This window comes from Lolium perenne, chromosome 2 (genome assembly GCF_019359855.2).
Source record: "Lolium perenne isolate Kyuss_39 chromosome 2, Kyuss_2.0, whole genome shotgun sequence".
Classification (NCBI taxonomy): Eukaryota; Viridiplantae; Streptophyta; class Magnoliopsida; order Poales; family Poaceae; genus Lolium; species Lolium perenne.
Genome location: NC_067245.2, coordinates 247,624,110 through 247,639,441, shown reverse-complemented (window position 1 = coordinate 247,639,441; position 15,332 = coordinate 247,624,110). Strand labels below are relative to the sequence as shown.

At 42.7% G+C, this 15,332-nt stretch overlaps 2 protein-coding genes and 1 long non-coding RNA gene across 4 annotated transcripts; all 3 read right to left on the bottom strand.

Annotated features, from left to right (window-relative positions):
- Nucleotides 1-7,286: 7,286 nt before the first annotated feature.
- Nucleotides 7,287-11,328, bottom strand: LOC127335517 (uncharacterized). 2 transcript variants are annotated; one of them, XR_011752513.1, is made up of 5 exons: nucleotides 10,265-11,328; nucleotides 8,432-10,085; nucleotides 8,122-8,236; nucleotides 7,906-7,955; nucleotides 7,287-7,564 (listed from the first exon to the last, which is right to left on the bottom strand). It is a non-coding gene; the product is annotated as an uncharacterized lncRNA (long non-coding RNA). The 2 variants fall into 2 exon arrangements; XR_011752512.1 differs by having other exon boundaries at nucleotides 8,432-11,328.
- A 511-nt stretch (nucleotides 11,329-11,839) lies between these two features.
- Nucleotides 11,840-15,274, bottom strand: LOC127330565 (uncharacterized). The gene is made up of 4 exons (XM_051356732.2): nucleotides 15,162-15,274; nucleotides 14,947-15,012; nucleotides 12,750-13,089; nucleotides 11,840-12,670 (listed from the first exon to the last, which is right to left on the bottom strand). The coding sequence occupies exons 3-4, from the start codon at nucleotides 13,083-13,085 to the stop codon at nucleotides 12,212-12,214; spliced, it is 795 nt and encodes a 264-aa protein (XP_051212692.1). The 5' UTR covers nucleotides 13,086-13,089; nucleotides 14,947-15,012; nucleotides 15,162-15,274; the 3' UTR covers nucleotides 11,840-12,211.
- LOC139835781 (uncharacterized) lies at nucleotides 13,285-14,404 on the bottom strand. The gene is made up of 3 exons (XM_071825646.1): nucleotides 13,918-14,404; nucleotides 13,684-13,841; nucleotides 13,285-13,527 (listed from the first exon to the last, which is right to left on the bottom strand). The coding sequence occupies exons 1-3, from the start codon at nucleotides 14,402-14,404 to the stop codon at nucleotides 13,285-13,287; spliced, it is 888 nt and encodes a 295-aa protein (XP_071681747.1).
- Nucleotides 15,275-15,332: the final 58 nt, after the last annotated feature.

The following is a 15,332-nucleotide window of genomic DNA, read 5'->3' as shown; positions in this document are numbered from 1 at the left end:
CTACGGTCCAAAATACGAAGATCCACCGTATACCCCTGATGTGGCAGGCCTACGATGGCGTTCAAGTCTGGCCCAGACCAGAACCTGAGGTGCCTTATGTGGGGGTCCCATTTGTTATTGGTGGAAGAACAGAAAAGCATAACGCACGGAGAGAGGAGTCCAACTCACGTCCACCTGCAGCCAACGCGAGCAAAACACAACAAATCCATCTTTTTTTGAGTTCAGGGATAGGATGTATTTATTTTGTTGGTACTTTTAGCGTTCTCATGTTATTGACCAAGTGCCAGCCGTTCTTCTTCGAAAAATATCTGCACGTTTATAATCTAGGATCAATGACTTCCCTCAAAAACATACTCCCTACGTTCATAATTATCCTACGTTATAGGATTAGCACGAAGTGTTGTGAAAAAATATTATTATTTGTGGCATGTGCAAAAAAGATAATTTCGGTACCCAACAAAAATATTTGTTTAGAATAGAGTTTTATCTTTTTTATTTTTTTATTTTTTAAAGGCGGACTAGACCACTGCCTGCAAAACTTTTGCGAGCTAACATAGAATATTCGGATGCAAACCGTGGATTTTTAATTTTTTAATATTTTAAAATGAATTTAGAATATATTTGTCACAATATTCATATCTACAACTGTGAGCTAAAACACCTTGTTTGTCAGGATACAAGATTTACTATCTAAGTTATTGTATATTTCAAAGATTTTCAAACATCCTATCCTTAAATCAACACATGGAGGTATGTAAAGTTTCAAACGTAATTGAACAAGTCATCTTATTGTTCAGGCACATGGGTAATTACTATCATGGTTATTATTTTATCGATAAGAAAATGCACTGAACTTTATTGACTTTTATCTTTAAATAAAGCTACATCCATGTTTATAACATCAAACGAAGTTGCTCGTTTGTGGCAATGGTGCGTGAGACTATGGGCCGATGTATATGTACGTGAGTTGGAATCCTCTCTCCAGGCAGGTGCAGTTTTATTTTTTTTCTTCCATCATTGATAAGTGGGACCCACATGCAAGGCAGATTAGATTAGGTGTTTTTTTTTAGATACAAAGTACGTATACACCGATCTTACAGATCTGGAAAGATAGGATAAACCTATGTGACAAACCAACGCCTATCCATCTTCTTTGGCACCACCGTAGCAACCACCAAGGAAAAAATGGACGAATCCTCTCTGGTCCACCTTGGCGTCGGAGACCACGCCGCAGCAACGGGGACAGAGTAGGAGGAAAAAACCATCTGATGGAGTCGTCGCCGCCGCCTCGCCGACACCATCCATGAACCCTAAAGCCACCGATCTGAAAGATCGGCAAGCACACAGTGCCACCAACTCCGAGACGCCGCCATGAAGGACAGCGCCGGTGTGGGAGAAGAGTTGAGGCAGATTTATTTGCCCGGGCGCAGCTCCCACCACCCCAACGGCGCGCCATGCCAGAGAACTCCTAGCCCTAAGTACCATGCAAAAAAGGGGTCCCCCTCCCTCCTACCACCGGAGCGGCAAGCGGAAGGAGAGGGGCCCAACGCAGATGCCGGAGATTGGAGCAGGAAAGTTTCCGCCGCCGCCGCCTGGGAGAGACGCAGACGCGGAAGCAACAGGTACGTTTTCAATCTAATTAGATTAGGTGTTGTGGGCCAACCTAGAACGCCATTGTTGGCCTGATTCCATGACACATCAGTGGTATACGGTGGACCTTTGTATTTTGGACCGTAGATGGACATTTGGAGCAAGTTGGAGGACTGAAATAAGGCAAGTCTTAAGTTTGAGGACTATTTTAGACATAGCCGTAATCTTCCAGGACTGTTGATGCATTTCACTCTTATTTACAACATGTAATCCTATTGCAATCGCTGCCTTCTCATGGCTTTGGCCGTTCGTTGCACTGCATGTGGGCCTGGGTACGCGTATTTGCTCTCTTTCTTTCCCGGTCAATGCTCATGATTTAGATCGGAACAGCCCTCCTCTCTCTCGCTCGTCCCGGCCAAGGAGCTCAGGGCAGTTGCAGCTCGACCAGGGGACAAGCCCTCACGAAGAGTGGCCGCAGCGGACGGAACGAGCTGGTCTTCGACCAGATCGGGGTCGGGGGAGCAACGACGCGGCGGCTTGGGGAGGCGCCGGCGGGATCCACCAGGAGAGTCCCCGGTCAACGGCCAAAACGAGGTGGCGACGGTCGAGGAAGGGACAGTGGCTGCCGGAATGGAACGGCGGTGGTTGGACAAGGCTGGTGGCGGCCGGAACTTGGTGGCAGCGACCGGATCGGGGGCCAAATGTGGCCGGATTGAGGCCAAATCAGACCAAGATCCCCAACAAATACATTCAGCTATGGAGAAGGAGGGGTGGGAGAGCGGCCGGCGCACAGGAACTGCAGCCCTCAACCTTCGAAGAAGAAATAGCCCCGGCGACCACGCCTTCAGCCACCGAAATCTCCCCGACGACCACGGCTTCGGCCACCAGCCACTGGAGCACAGGAGAACGAGGTCCCCTACCTAAGGCCACACATGCAGTGTGCCGCTACGACGACCACAAGCTCTTTGCCGCCAGCCGAGCTGTCCGACTCTCCTACTGCTGCGTCCTCTCAGTGAAGCCCAGCTCTGAAGACACGAGATTGATCTGCATCTGCCTGCATTTTTTCTTTGTTCGGATGGATGCCTATAGGTACGAAGGTAACATATGTTATATTATTTGTTCTTTGATTCTGACTTTCTCAATGCCTATCATGTGCTTGTGGAATGCATCATTAGGAAGCGACCAATTTTTTTTGTACCTCTACTTATGCGTTCTGGTGTGGGGGATGGCTGTGAGGATATGTGGTTTGAACCTGGGTTTCGGTAGTGTTAATTCTCAAAAAGATTATTTGGATGGCCCGCATCTGCCTTAGTTGCTTTTGTTATACATTATAATTGGAATAGTGAAGATATACTCTAACCGGTACGTAAAAGAGGTGTAATGAATTGAGACAAGACGATTCAGGTTTTAGCAAACAAATTCCATTATGTTTTTTTTAGTTTAGTAGTTCTCCATAACCTTAAATGCCTAAAGCTATTTACAAAAAGGGAATGCAGCCAAGATTTAATTGTTATGAATGTCTAGATTTATGTATAGAGATGATTTTTCTTTAGATAAAGATAGATGGTGCTACCATTAAAAAAAGATAGATGGTGCTTCATGTTTATAACTCAGTAGTAGTTTCAACCTCACAATCGTTGTTCTATTAGTATACAAACTGATTCAGTTATTACTGATAACAAGCACTCAAGCACATGTCGCTTAATTTTGTCAAAAAATTGTATTTGATATTTATCATGTTCTTAAAGAGAAGACAATGAAAATAGCCTGTGCCTAATTTACATTCACCAAACCGTGAGCTAGCATAGCTAAGATGGGTTTTAAATAATTTATTATTCATTTGTTACAGTAGGAGGTGATTTGCACCCAGCTGCTGAAGTAACAAGTTTTATTTCAAGAAACCAAAATCACACACTCTAGCATGTTCCTGATTGTTTCATTACACATGTGATGGGATGCAAGTAGGATTCATCATGCATGCATGTCTAGGATTTTTCAAGTGGTCGCATAAAGGCCATATATATTACTATATTGAGTATTGCATTGCCGATTTTATGATAAATGTAGGAAACAATGTCCAGTATACATCTGAAACAGCTCTGTTGAAGGCCAAGGACTTTCAAGTTGCAGAGGCTAACGGGTTGTGTTTTTAATCAAAAGAAGATTGCAAAGTAGACAACCTAAGTTGTTTCAAGTTCATGTGCTACGCCAATCCATTGGAGAATATCTAGCCAACAGAGTGTATCATGTGTTGCAAATTCTTTTTAGATCATAGTTGCTGCCAAAGAGGCCTAAGACATCAATTCGCTTAGTTGTGTAGGCTGATTGTCGTTGTTGATCCCATGAAAGAACATTTTTGTCGCATTTTACAGAGCTAGCAAGGAAATGTTTTGATCATAGGTAAATGTATACGTCATAAACATGGGCATGAAGGCATCGTTAAATTAATTTTGGTCAAACAAATTAGTCTTATAAATTTCAATGATATCAAGTTTGAGTTAACAAATCACATGCCTGCGGTTTGTATTTCCTCTTAGAAGGGTGCTTTTTATTGATTCAAGTGGAATCACTTAGAATAACACATGATGGTTTTACAGGTGTTGCTCCTGCACCTAACTATTTGGGAACAGTATGTGGCTTAAGGTAGTCTTCTTTATCGCCACAGAACTGCATCATCCTTTTCTACCATCATGCCATCGAATCTGAGACGTTTTTTTACCTTTCCCTATCCTATCATATCCTATCAGGCTATCATTGTCCATTTCTTTGATAATATGATGTTGTACCGGTGTAACTTAGTTAGTCACTGTACACCATATCAATCCGAAGAATGTGATTGGTCCTCTATTCTCATCCAAAATAGTGAATCAATTTTGCCTTTTGGAATTTGATAGCTATCAACATAGTGTAGTAAGATGAGTTTGATGCTACTATTTCTACCACCCTACCCCAGCCTCATGATTATGTGCACATTCTGGTGCTAGGCATATTGATCTGTTACCTGATTCCGTGATTTATTCATGAAACGGTGCAAAGTAATGATCAATATTGTAGAAATTTCAGCCATTGTGTGATGTGTACGACTGTACGTTCTCTTCCTATAATCTTTTTGATTCCCCATACCTCAAATATTAATCTGTTGGTCCTTGAAAAGTCAACATATTCGCGTACCAGGTTTATATAAGCATTGGTTAGTCATATCGTTGCCAGTGTTGTTGCACATATTATACATATCTGGAAAGATCAGATAGCGATTTCCTTTAAATGTTAGGAACACAAGTTATTCTTTTGTAGCAAACAAAACTGATTTGGACATTTTTATGTTTCTCTATGGGATTAGGCATAAGAACTTTTTACATTTATCTATTGTAATTTGTTTTACTCTGCGGTAAATAAAATTTAGTTCTGATATCAACTGTTAAATGAACTGCAACACACATGTAAATGGGGAGATGATTTTGCTATGTTCATGCCATCTCAAAATCTAAATATTGTTGTTCTTTTATGTCATGAATGGAAAACATTTTTTGTAGCAAACATAGCGGCTTGGACATTTCTATATATGTTTCTCTTTTTTGGATTTAGGCATACAGGATAGGCTTTTTTTTTTTTGCAAAGTGGGTAGACTCGAGGCTTTGATCTACTAAAGTTATGCACAATGCGTCCTAAGGGTCTTTTGAGCACACATCACAATTGTACAATGTCCGTTCCACTTCTTGCCTATGATATTGAATTACTATTTTTTATAATTTGAGCCTAGCAAATAATATTACCAATTTAATTTTGTTACAACCTTCAGGCAATTCAGACGGGTATTGCCTTAGGTATGTAGTTTCCATTTTGTTTGTTAGCATTAGGAGTTCTATACCTTTTGTAATAGGAACATCTGCATCTCAACCTAGGAATTGTATAGTGAATCTAGATTAGAAGTGGGATCTGAAATAGTATTCCCTAGAGGCCCATAAATGGAACTGGATATTGAATTTATGAACTAGATGTTATTTTCATCATCTGTGCTCTTTGGCAATGTTTTGTTGTGGTTGTATAGAGGATATCCAAAAACACTAGCATTGGTATTTGTAGGAAACATTATGTGTGTTGCAGGAAAGAGCGGATATATAACACTAGAAGCTTTTGGGCCTGACATTTGCTTCTACCCAAAGACTGATTATGATGGAGCACTAATATATTTGCTCCCCTGCTTCATGTGTGCTCACTGGTTGCCTCCTGATCTTGTGTCACCTTCTTCATGCTTCTTTGTTTCTCTCTCTGTTTTGTTAACTCTCTTCCTTGTATTACCGCCTTTGTTAGTTCAGTTTCCCTAGCGGTGGCATTGGATAGGAGTTAACAAGTAGAATGTATTGAAAAGAAAGAGATTTTGTTAGTGATGCCCATGATTAATGGTGAAATCCTACCAAGGTAGAAATTGGAGGAAGAGTGGGCATCTTTCTTTGTTCCTTTGTTATCTCAGTTTTGCTGGTTATTTCTCTTTCTGCTAGCATGTATTATATGTCCATCCGTTGTGCACAGTATCATGATGTACATAAGTGAAATAAAATGGTGATGATGATATTGGCTACATGTTTTTTGTTTGAATGACAAGTTCTTACTTTCTTACATTACATATGACTGAAGGAAAGGTTCAGAATAGATAACGCACAGCCCAAATAATTGTCGAGAAACATAGAAATTACTCTTGAATACTAACTAGTAAGCTTTGGCGCGGCGGCACGCCGCGCCCGTGGGCTTACTTTTGTTTTGGTATGAGTGCTTGTTAAATTGGTTTAGAGGATATGCTTACTGGTTTGTGGAGTGGAGCGTTGGAGCCTTAGGTGGAAGTAAGGTAGGCCTCATGATGTAATCGATTGTATTAAGTGAACTGTTCATGTTCGGTGTATTAAGTGAACTGTTCATGTTCGGATCGTATATTAGTTGGTTGCTTTAACAAAAAATATACAGTTGTGTAAAATGGATAAGGCAAAGCTAGGTGTTCTACTTACTCCGTAACATTAGTGCTGACACTATGTGACCAAAGCTGCATCAGGGAGGCATACCTAAGTCAGTTGGCCTTATGTTTGACTACTATTGTCATAGGCACAGTACTATACTATGTAGTGGGCAAAGCAACATCAACATCTACATTGGTTCTGCCATAGATAGATGGTTGTGGATTTCCTTTTGCTCATGTTTCATCTGCCATCTGCACTCTTAAAAATAGGTCACAGCCAAGCAGAGATCGTCACATATCTCAGGAATCTGAAGATATGGAGCCGACACACACGAAGCTGCCTCACAGGGGAACACGGCCTTGGCACTCCAACGATGACTGGGACATGGCCGCCGCCGCTATGTCTTCATCAGGAGGGACTGCTACTGCTACTGCCACTACTGGAGGCTAAGCTACTGCAGGTTGGGTAGAGGGCAAAGGGACGCCGAAGAGCATGGACCTCTTGCCAGCGGCCATGGAGTGGATGAGGACCTGCTTTTGCTGGTCGATCTTGTCGAATAACATGGGCCAGCAGTTGGGGAGGTTGCTTTCAATGCCAATAAGAGCCATCGTTTAATTGGGATCTCTAAGGTAAACCAGGCCGCACAACACCAGCTTTAATATGAGATCATTCCAGAATCAAATGACAGGTTATCTAAAGTATTAGCAAGGTTCGAAGGTAGCAAATAGAAAGTTGCCTGTAGGTGTATGAAACAAATAACCATATCCACACACATGCCTAGGTATACAGTACAAACTGTACAGTATAATAGAACACGTTAACATGAGCTTCATGTATTGTTGGTCATTGTATTAAAATCTAGTCTATTTGCAAGCAGCAAACATGTGCATCACACTACTGGTAAAGTGATCTCTAAGACACTCCGGTAGCAAATGAAGTAGGAATATGACATGATTTGTAACACACCGCAGAGAGCAACAGGTTCCGGGCGCCATGCAGGAGCTCAGAAAACTGCATGTCATGGCCTGCAAGTGAACTGATTTTTATTTTTTTGCAAGATGACAGTCTAGAACAGGAAGTCTAACAGTTAATGAATCAAAGGCCCTGTGCATCAATATATAGTCTGATATTTCAGTGTTGTACAGGTAGTTGACAAAAGGAACAAAAGGGAAGATAAAGTGCAAACTCATCTGCCAAATGCTGTTGGTGGATTTCAATGTTTTATATGCTTGTTAAATATTCCTTAATCAACTACCAATTGAAACAAAAATTATGCTATACATGAAACCTGGGAACTAAAAACATGGTGACCAAATTCTAAAATTAAGATAAAAATATGCGAACAGTAAAAAATATGGCGACTTACATTCTGATGTCCAAGGCAGGCATCGGCGTCATGCTCTAATGTGAAGACAGCTGAAGCGTAGTATGGAAACTAATCATCACCTGTGGAGCGACACAAATGCTAAAACAAAAAACACTGACTTGTGTACACATGAAAATTCATCTTCTACAGCTATGGGTAATATTATTACTCAAAACGGTTTATTGAGAGAAAACGTCGGACAAATAAGGTACTGACCTAAATAAGCACGTAATTGTTAGCAGCTGTAGAGATGGCATATCTGTGCTGCCGCTAGACAAAACTGCCCCGGAGCAGCAGGTCAAGGGCGCGCCATAGGATAGAGGGGAAGATCCTGCATTCACAATACAAAGAAAATAGAATAGAGTTACGAACCAAGGCGTAAAAAGATGAACTGCAAATGAACACATTTAGGATACTGTATATCTTTGGTCATCACAAAGAGTCAGCATGCTTAAAGTTCACAGCCAGAATGTGCATTATTGCCACAATATACATTGAGATAGAATACTTGAGATGAAGAACATACCTACCCTCCTCGGTACCAAGCTAGGAATAAGCTGCGGCATGTCAAGTCTGGAATCACTTCACTGTCATCAATAAAGGGATGGTGGCTATTTTTCAGGAAAAAAGTGAGTGCAAAATATTTAACATCTTGGAGTTCAAATATCCTAGAATGCAATAGGAAACCAATCTGATACAATTGAGTACTACATTCTATCTCTGATATAGTCAACACGACCAATTTAGATGGAGCCAAAAAGATGGATAACAATCTCGGGTACTCGTGTAGAACTTACATGGATTTAATTACACATAAGAGATAAAATTATAAATTCACTTCACCGACATGATCCATTTTTAGCAGATGGTATGAAGGCTGTCAATTGTGTAGCAATTCTAGGTACATTATGCCTAGTAGCTAGTAAATAGTCTCTAAATCCACAAAATACAGTACTCCTTTCGATCCAAATTAATTCGAATCAGTGTATTTTGCGGATCTAGATGTCAATCTGTATCTTCAGATAACACAATAACTCAAGTTATAAGTAGATGTATAAATTAGAAAGTACTGCTGTATTTGGCGGCTCTACATGTCTATCTGTATCTTCAGATAATAGAATTCTTATCATTTGGCAACTTCGCAGAGTACTGCTAAAGCATTGTACCGGGAACTAAGATACTTTACCTCCGTTTCTGACAATGTACCGAAAACTGATATCTCCCATTGGAAATCGAACTTTTTGATATGACATATTTACAGTTGAAGATGGTGAAAATTAGTAATGGTAGGACTATAATATAGTAAAAAAAAGCTAAGGCGCAACCATGCTTTTGAATTAGAACTCAATATTACACGCTCAGAGAAATTATCTAGGTTTATTCTCCGTGGTGTACCCAATCGATCCTTCTGCACCCAGCTATAGGTGCTTTCACTACTTCAGAGCCTCTATGGCCTACCATTCTACTACTAACTGTGGGCAGATACAATTTTGAGTTTGCACTTTGCTGCTTTATCGAATCCAAGTTCTTGTATGTCACATCATTTATCTTCATGAATTATCATGTCTCCCTATGCATGGTAATCAATGGTCATTACAGTCTGACATGATATACAACAATAATATATGTTGTATGTGCTCACCTAGGAGTAATAGCCCCATTTGTAAGATGAGAAAAAAGCAAGAGAAATGTACATTGAAATCCCAACTCACTGTTGAACAAAACTTCAATTGGTTAGGCACAACCAAAATCACAAAAGAAAGGACATGGAAGGACAAACTACCTGACATCATCTGAAGAAGAACACCCTGAAAATGGAGGATAAACAGAGCCAAAGGATACTGTCAAATATGGCTCAACGGAATTAGGAGCAGAGGGATCACCAATTCGCCTAGACAGATCAACAAAGAATTAAATGGAAGAACCAAAAAACGGAACCAAAAGCAAAGGAACACACGCACCATCTTCATATCCACCAGGTCACTCGTGAAGACAGATTTCAGCTTAGTACGTCAGTAGGAGGCTGAGCACGCAAGGGAGGAAACAGGCCAAACACCAATTCCCCTCCTGAATAGAAAGGCAGACGTAGCAAGCAAATAATTCGGCGCCAGTACTGATGGCAACAGCCGCACAACCCAATAGCCTCCCGAAAGGCAACAGCCGCGCAGCCCAACAGCCTCCTGGTGCTTGGGACAACACCATTGCAGCACAAATTTAGAAAAGTCATGGAAAAAAACATTGGCAGAGGTGAAGTTATGAGCTATCCAAGGTGCCATCCCACGTATTGAAGAGAAAGTCAGTAGCTGGGATACATGAGGGGATTCAGGAGTCACCCTCAGCGGCAAAAGCAGAAACTCACCCTGGAAAATACCCAATCACCGATGCAGGTTTAGTCTCTGAATCGCTCATGTGCGCCCCGCGCATGGAGCAAGCAGACGGAGGCGCAGCTACGGAGTACGGTAGGAGGCGGCAAACGGCCGAACTCTGCCTTGCCGCAGCTCCCGCTCGGGTAATCCGCTCTTCTGGAACGCACTCCGCGCGCGGAGGAGGAGCTGGCGGATTTTGACGCTGTAGCGATCGAGCGGCGTCCGTATCGACCGGAAGGATGGTGCCTGAGCGCTCGACAGCCGCCATCTTCACCAAGCCCTCCGCGTGGACGACCAGCGCGCAGGAATCCGCCGCCAGCGCTCGCCGCCGGTTGGTACCGCGCCGCTATGCCCTACACCAGCGCAACGACGCCGCTCGACGCGTTCGTTCCGCGCCGTCCACCACCGAGCGGGGGAGAGAAGGGCCTACAGAAGCCGACCTGGATTTCCCTCTAGAATTAGGAAAAACAACCTGGAACAAAATCTGGAAAAGCAACCAGGTCCCTAGGCGCCTCCGCCACCACCACCAGTCGCCGGCATCCTCAAGGCGTCGCCGCCGAGGAACTAGGCACATACGCTCGAACACCCGAATCCGACGAAGCTCTGTCGCCGCTGGACGCCATGGAACCACCGGGGACAGACCACTTGGTGGAGACCAGGTGTCGAGCTCCAGCAGCTTGGAGGAAGGGCCTCCACACAGGAGGTTGAAGAGATGCCGTCATGCTTGCAGAAGAGGCGGAGGCAAGCAGGTCGTCCGCGTGTTTGAGCTCGATGTAGAAGAACCGCAGATAGCACCACGCAGACAGTCGTCGTCGATGCTGGCCTTGGGAGGTTGGATGTCTCGTGTAAGTACAGTGGTGAGAGTCTTAATTGTAATTAGGGATGTAAACGGATCGGATCGGATCGGATATTGCTCTTACCATATCCTTTACCATATTTTTGTAACGGATTCGGATCGGAGCGGATAATGGTCGGATGCGGATTCGGATACGGATTATATCGGATTACGGATATGGAGCGGATTCGGACCGGACTCGGATCGGAAACGGATTATTAAGAAAATATACGCATAAAAAATTAAAAGTATGCTTTTCTATGTAAAATATGCTTGTAATTATAGAATATAGCTAAATGTACACGCTATTTCGTACAACAAAGCAATTTATGTACTAATAGCATACATATTTTGACCGACGAACTAACTATATTGTCTAAATATTTAGGGTTGGGCTAATTTTCTCGGATTATCCTCTTTGTAGACCTCGGATAATCCGCAAAAAATGGCGGATAATCCGTATCCGTCGGATAGTATCAATACCATATCCTCTACCATATCCGCCGGATATCCGCTTGATCACTATCCGCATCCGTATCCATATCCGGCGGATTTCTAAAAATGCATACCATATCCTCAAAAACGGATATGGAAGCGGATTCGGAGCGGAAATTATCCGTACCATTTACATCCCTAATTGTAATCTGGAGTACATCTTTTGCTATGCTCTGTTCGGATGTTGATATTGGGGGGCTAGACATTGTATTGACCCGAATGTCCAATACCCAGGATATTGATATTGAGAGTGAATGTCAATATTTTCTGTTTGGATGTGCTAGATATTCGGAACTAGAGTAGATATTGAAGTTGAATGCCAAATGTTGTTCGGATGCTCAAAGTGATGTATTTCAGTCCTAGGAGAATTCGATCATATACACTATATTATGTACAGAACATGCACAATATTTTTGTTGTCTCATTAACAAGCAAAGAATATACGAATAACAATAAATTTGTACATAAGTTTGACAACATAATATATAGTTCCATTCATAATCCATCAAAAGCAAGCACATAAGATGAGATACATCACTGTCGAAAATCATACAAAAGACATAGTCTAGAAACGGTGGTTCATAGAAATTCCGATACGGTTACAAGTTATTCAAGGTAACATAAGCAGCCATTCCTTTCTAGCATCCAGTGGGAGCTCAAGAAGTGAATGGAATAAACGCTCACTGACAGTTAGCTTCGCATAAGCTCGCAGCTGTTCAGTTCTGGACATATCAGGTACGGCTTCAATTGTAGCAAGCATGACGGAAGGAGGAGTAACCTGCGGCTGCTGTAGTGGCTCGGTTGACTTCATGGCATCATCAAAAGATGTCTTCAAACTTCCAAGCATGCACATAATTGCTTCACCAGTACGTGGCCTCTTTGGTGATGGACCAACTGCTTCAGGAGATGTATCATTGGCTTCTACAGCTGGTTGTATCACCTCTGGATCCGTCGACTCAGCTCCTGTCCGAGCACCTAGCCCGGTCGCATGGTCTTTTGAGTAAATTGTACATATCTCATTCCAATTGCGGATTACTTTGTTCTTGTATGGAGCTGCTTTTTCATTAGCCTGTAAACACATACAATCTGAAGTTAGAAACAAATCCCAAGCAAAATAGAAGTAGAATTAGTTATGACATGTCGCATACCTCCACATATCTTTCCCACACTTCATCACTCTCAAGTTGTAAGACATTCTTTTCCCAGTCCCAACCAAATCCACTTTGAGAAAGAATTTTGCTAACTATCTCATAGTGCTTGTCAAAAGTTTTCAACCTTGATACAATTTTCTCCTTTGTGACATCGACCCCACACTTTTCGCGAACAGCTTTGATAGCAGCACGGTACACATGTGACTTCCATCCGTTCTGGGCACGATCACCATTGTTGTGATGCTCAACAAATACATCTAGCAAGGCGCTGTCCATCTCCTGAGTCCATTGTGTGTAATTCCTACTAAACTTCTTTCCTGGTACTTCCTCCATGGACCTACACAACCAAAAAAGATGCAAATAGTATACAAGCAGAATGTATCAATAACCAAAGAAAGATCAGTGTTATATTATATATATAATCTGGTCACAGCATACATAATACCCAACCAAGGTGCTAGCTATCTATACCAAAACACCACGTCCAAGGCAACCACCAAAATACCATCAACTAGCTAACTCATACATCCTACTAAACCTCTAGTTCTGCATGGGCAACAAGGTAATCCGCAAACATGTCATTAGCGAGTTGCTTCCTAAAGTTCTTCCAAGCAGTAGTAACTCTAACACTTGTAATGTAACCAGCATGATCTTCAGCCTCAATTGGCTGAGCCGCTAGTTCTGCGTCCACTTCCTCCAGTAATAAATCATCCATCATGTACTGCCTATCCCTTGTATAGTTGTGCAAGACACAGCAAGCATTAATAATTCGAATCTGCAAAATATTTGTTCATAGTCAGCATATGCCTATCTTTCAGTTGCAAAATATTAGTTAGCATTTGCAACACACCTGGTCCTCTATGCGAAAGAAACATGGACACCGTAAGATAGCCCACTTTTTCTTCCACAACCCAAATGTTCTCTCTACTACATTTCTAGCACGAGAGTGCCGCAAGTTATACAGCTCGTGGGCTGTTTTGGGCTGTTGTGCACTTGCTGCCCATTCTTTCAAATGGTACCTAGTTGATCTGAATGGTGTAAGGAAGCCAGGTCCATTGGTGTAGCCAGCATCAGCTAAGTAATATTTTCCTATGGTCAATCAGCCACACAAGTTAGTTAAGAACCAAAGCAAATACAAACAAATAGGCAAGCTAAAGAGTAGTACCATTAGGTACAGCAAATGCATCTTGGCGACTTGTTCTCATTGCATCTTTTAGGACTCGTGAGTCAGAAGCTGAACCCTCCCAGCCAGGCATGGCATACAGAAATTTCATGTTCCAGTCAACTACACCGAGCATGTTAGTGGTGATGTCTTGTTTTCTATTTCTATAACGCCCTTGGTCAGACACATGAACACAAACATCAACATGGCATCCATCTATTGCTCCAAGTGCATTGGGGAACCACTTCCATTTGTAATCATCCGGAGGTGTGGAAGAAAGATCTGGCAGCTTAATGAACTCCTTATGGAGAGATAGTATAGCAGTTAAAACCTCAGAAAAGTGTGCACTGATAGTCCCCAATGACCTCTTGTACTGCCCACGCAACAACCTCATTTTCAAACCATGTCCAACTACAAGCAAGAACATTGCAACCTTTTCTTCCACAGCTACATACACGCTCTCACGCAAGCCACACTTCTCACGCAGCATAGTGCACAAGTCATGGAAATTTCTTTTTGTTAGACGGAGCTGATCATAGCATGCAACTTCGGACCCATCATACATGTCTTTGAGCAAGTACTTTCTAAGCGAGTGTCTATGCTCATCGTCGGTAAAGCTCCCTAAATCCCTCGGTACCCTTTGTGTACTAACATAATACAAGGCAAGAAGAGTGGATTCAAAGAAATGTTTCATGAACACAATCCTTCTCTTCTTTCTTCTTTTGTTTTCTTCAGTAATGTAAGAAACCATGGCTAAGTCGTCCGACATTTTGCAACTACAATGTACATATCAGTTTTAATTAGCATGGCATGCAATTTGTAGTAGTAAAATTTTTAGACAGCAAGCAAATAACACACGATATCAATCTATTCATGGTAGTATCATATCATCATCAAATCCAATCAAATCGTAGCACACAAGTAACAACAAATCATAAAAGGGGGCAGATTGACCTAAAGAAAATATAGACAGAGAAGGCAGAGGTCGAATCCTAGCTCAGGGAAGGGGGGACGGGGTCCTGTGGCACACACCTGCGCCGGACGAAGGTCTCCGGACCTCGGGGATACGTGCGCAGGCTGCTGATGCCCGTTCGATTCCTGCACATGGAGGTGGAGCCAGAGATGAGAGGGGCAGGACTGAGTCACGAAAGGAGGGGGAAAACTGTGGGGATGAGAAGGTGCGGCGGAGGCCGGCGGCGCCGTGCGTGCTGAGCGATGGAGGGAGGGAGACCGGGGGTGGGACGTACCTGCGCCGGCGCCAGCGTCGCTAGGGTTCCGCCCGAACGCCTGGTTGCTCGAGCTTCGGGAAGAGACGAGCGAAGAGGTACGCTCGCGAATATCACCCAATCTCCAGGCTAACACCTCGACTTTGGAGGCCTCTCCTTTTTGCCGTTCGGCCTCCTCCTTGATATCGAGCC

Coding starts and splice junctions, on each gene's coding strand:
- LOC127330565 (XM_051356732.2), bottom strand. CDS start 13,085: ATGGAGGAAGTACCAGGAAAGAAGTTTAGTAGGAATTACACACAATGG. Junction 12,671..12,749: donor TGTGGGAAAGATATGTGGAG/GTATGCGACATG, acceptor ATGTGTTTACAG/GCTAATGAAAAAGCAGCTCC.
- LOC139835781 (XM_071825646.1), bottom strand. CDS start 14,404: ATGCTGCGTGAGAAGTGTGGCTTGCGTGAGAGCGTGTATGTAGCTGTG. Junction 13,842..13,917: donor TGCATTTGCTGTACCTAATG/GTACTACTCTTT, acceptor GATTGACCATAG/GAAAATATTACTTAGCTGAT. Junction 13,528..13,683: donor GGCACTCTCGTGCTAGAAAT/GTAGTAGAGAGA, acceptor AATATTTTGCAG/ATTCGAATTATTAATGCTTG.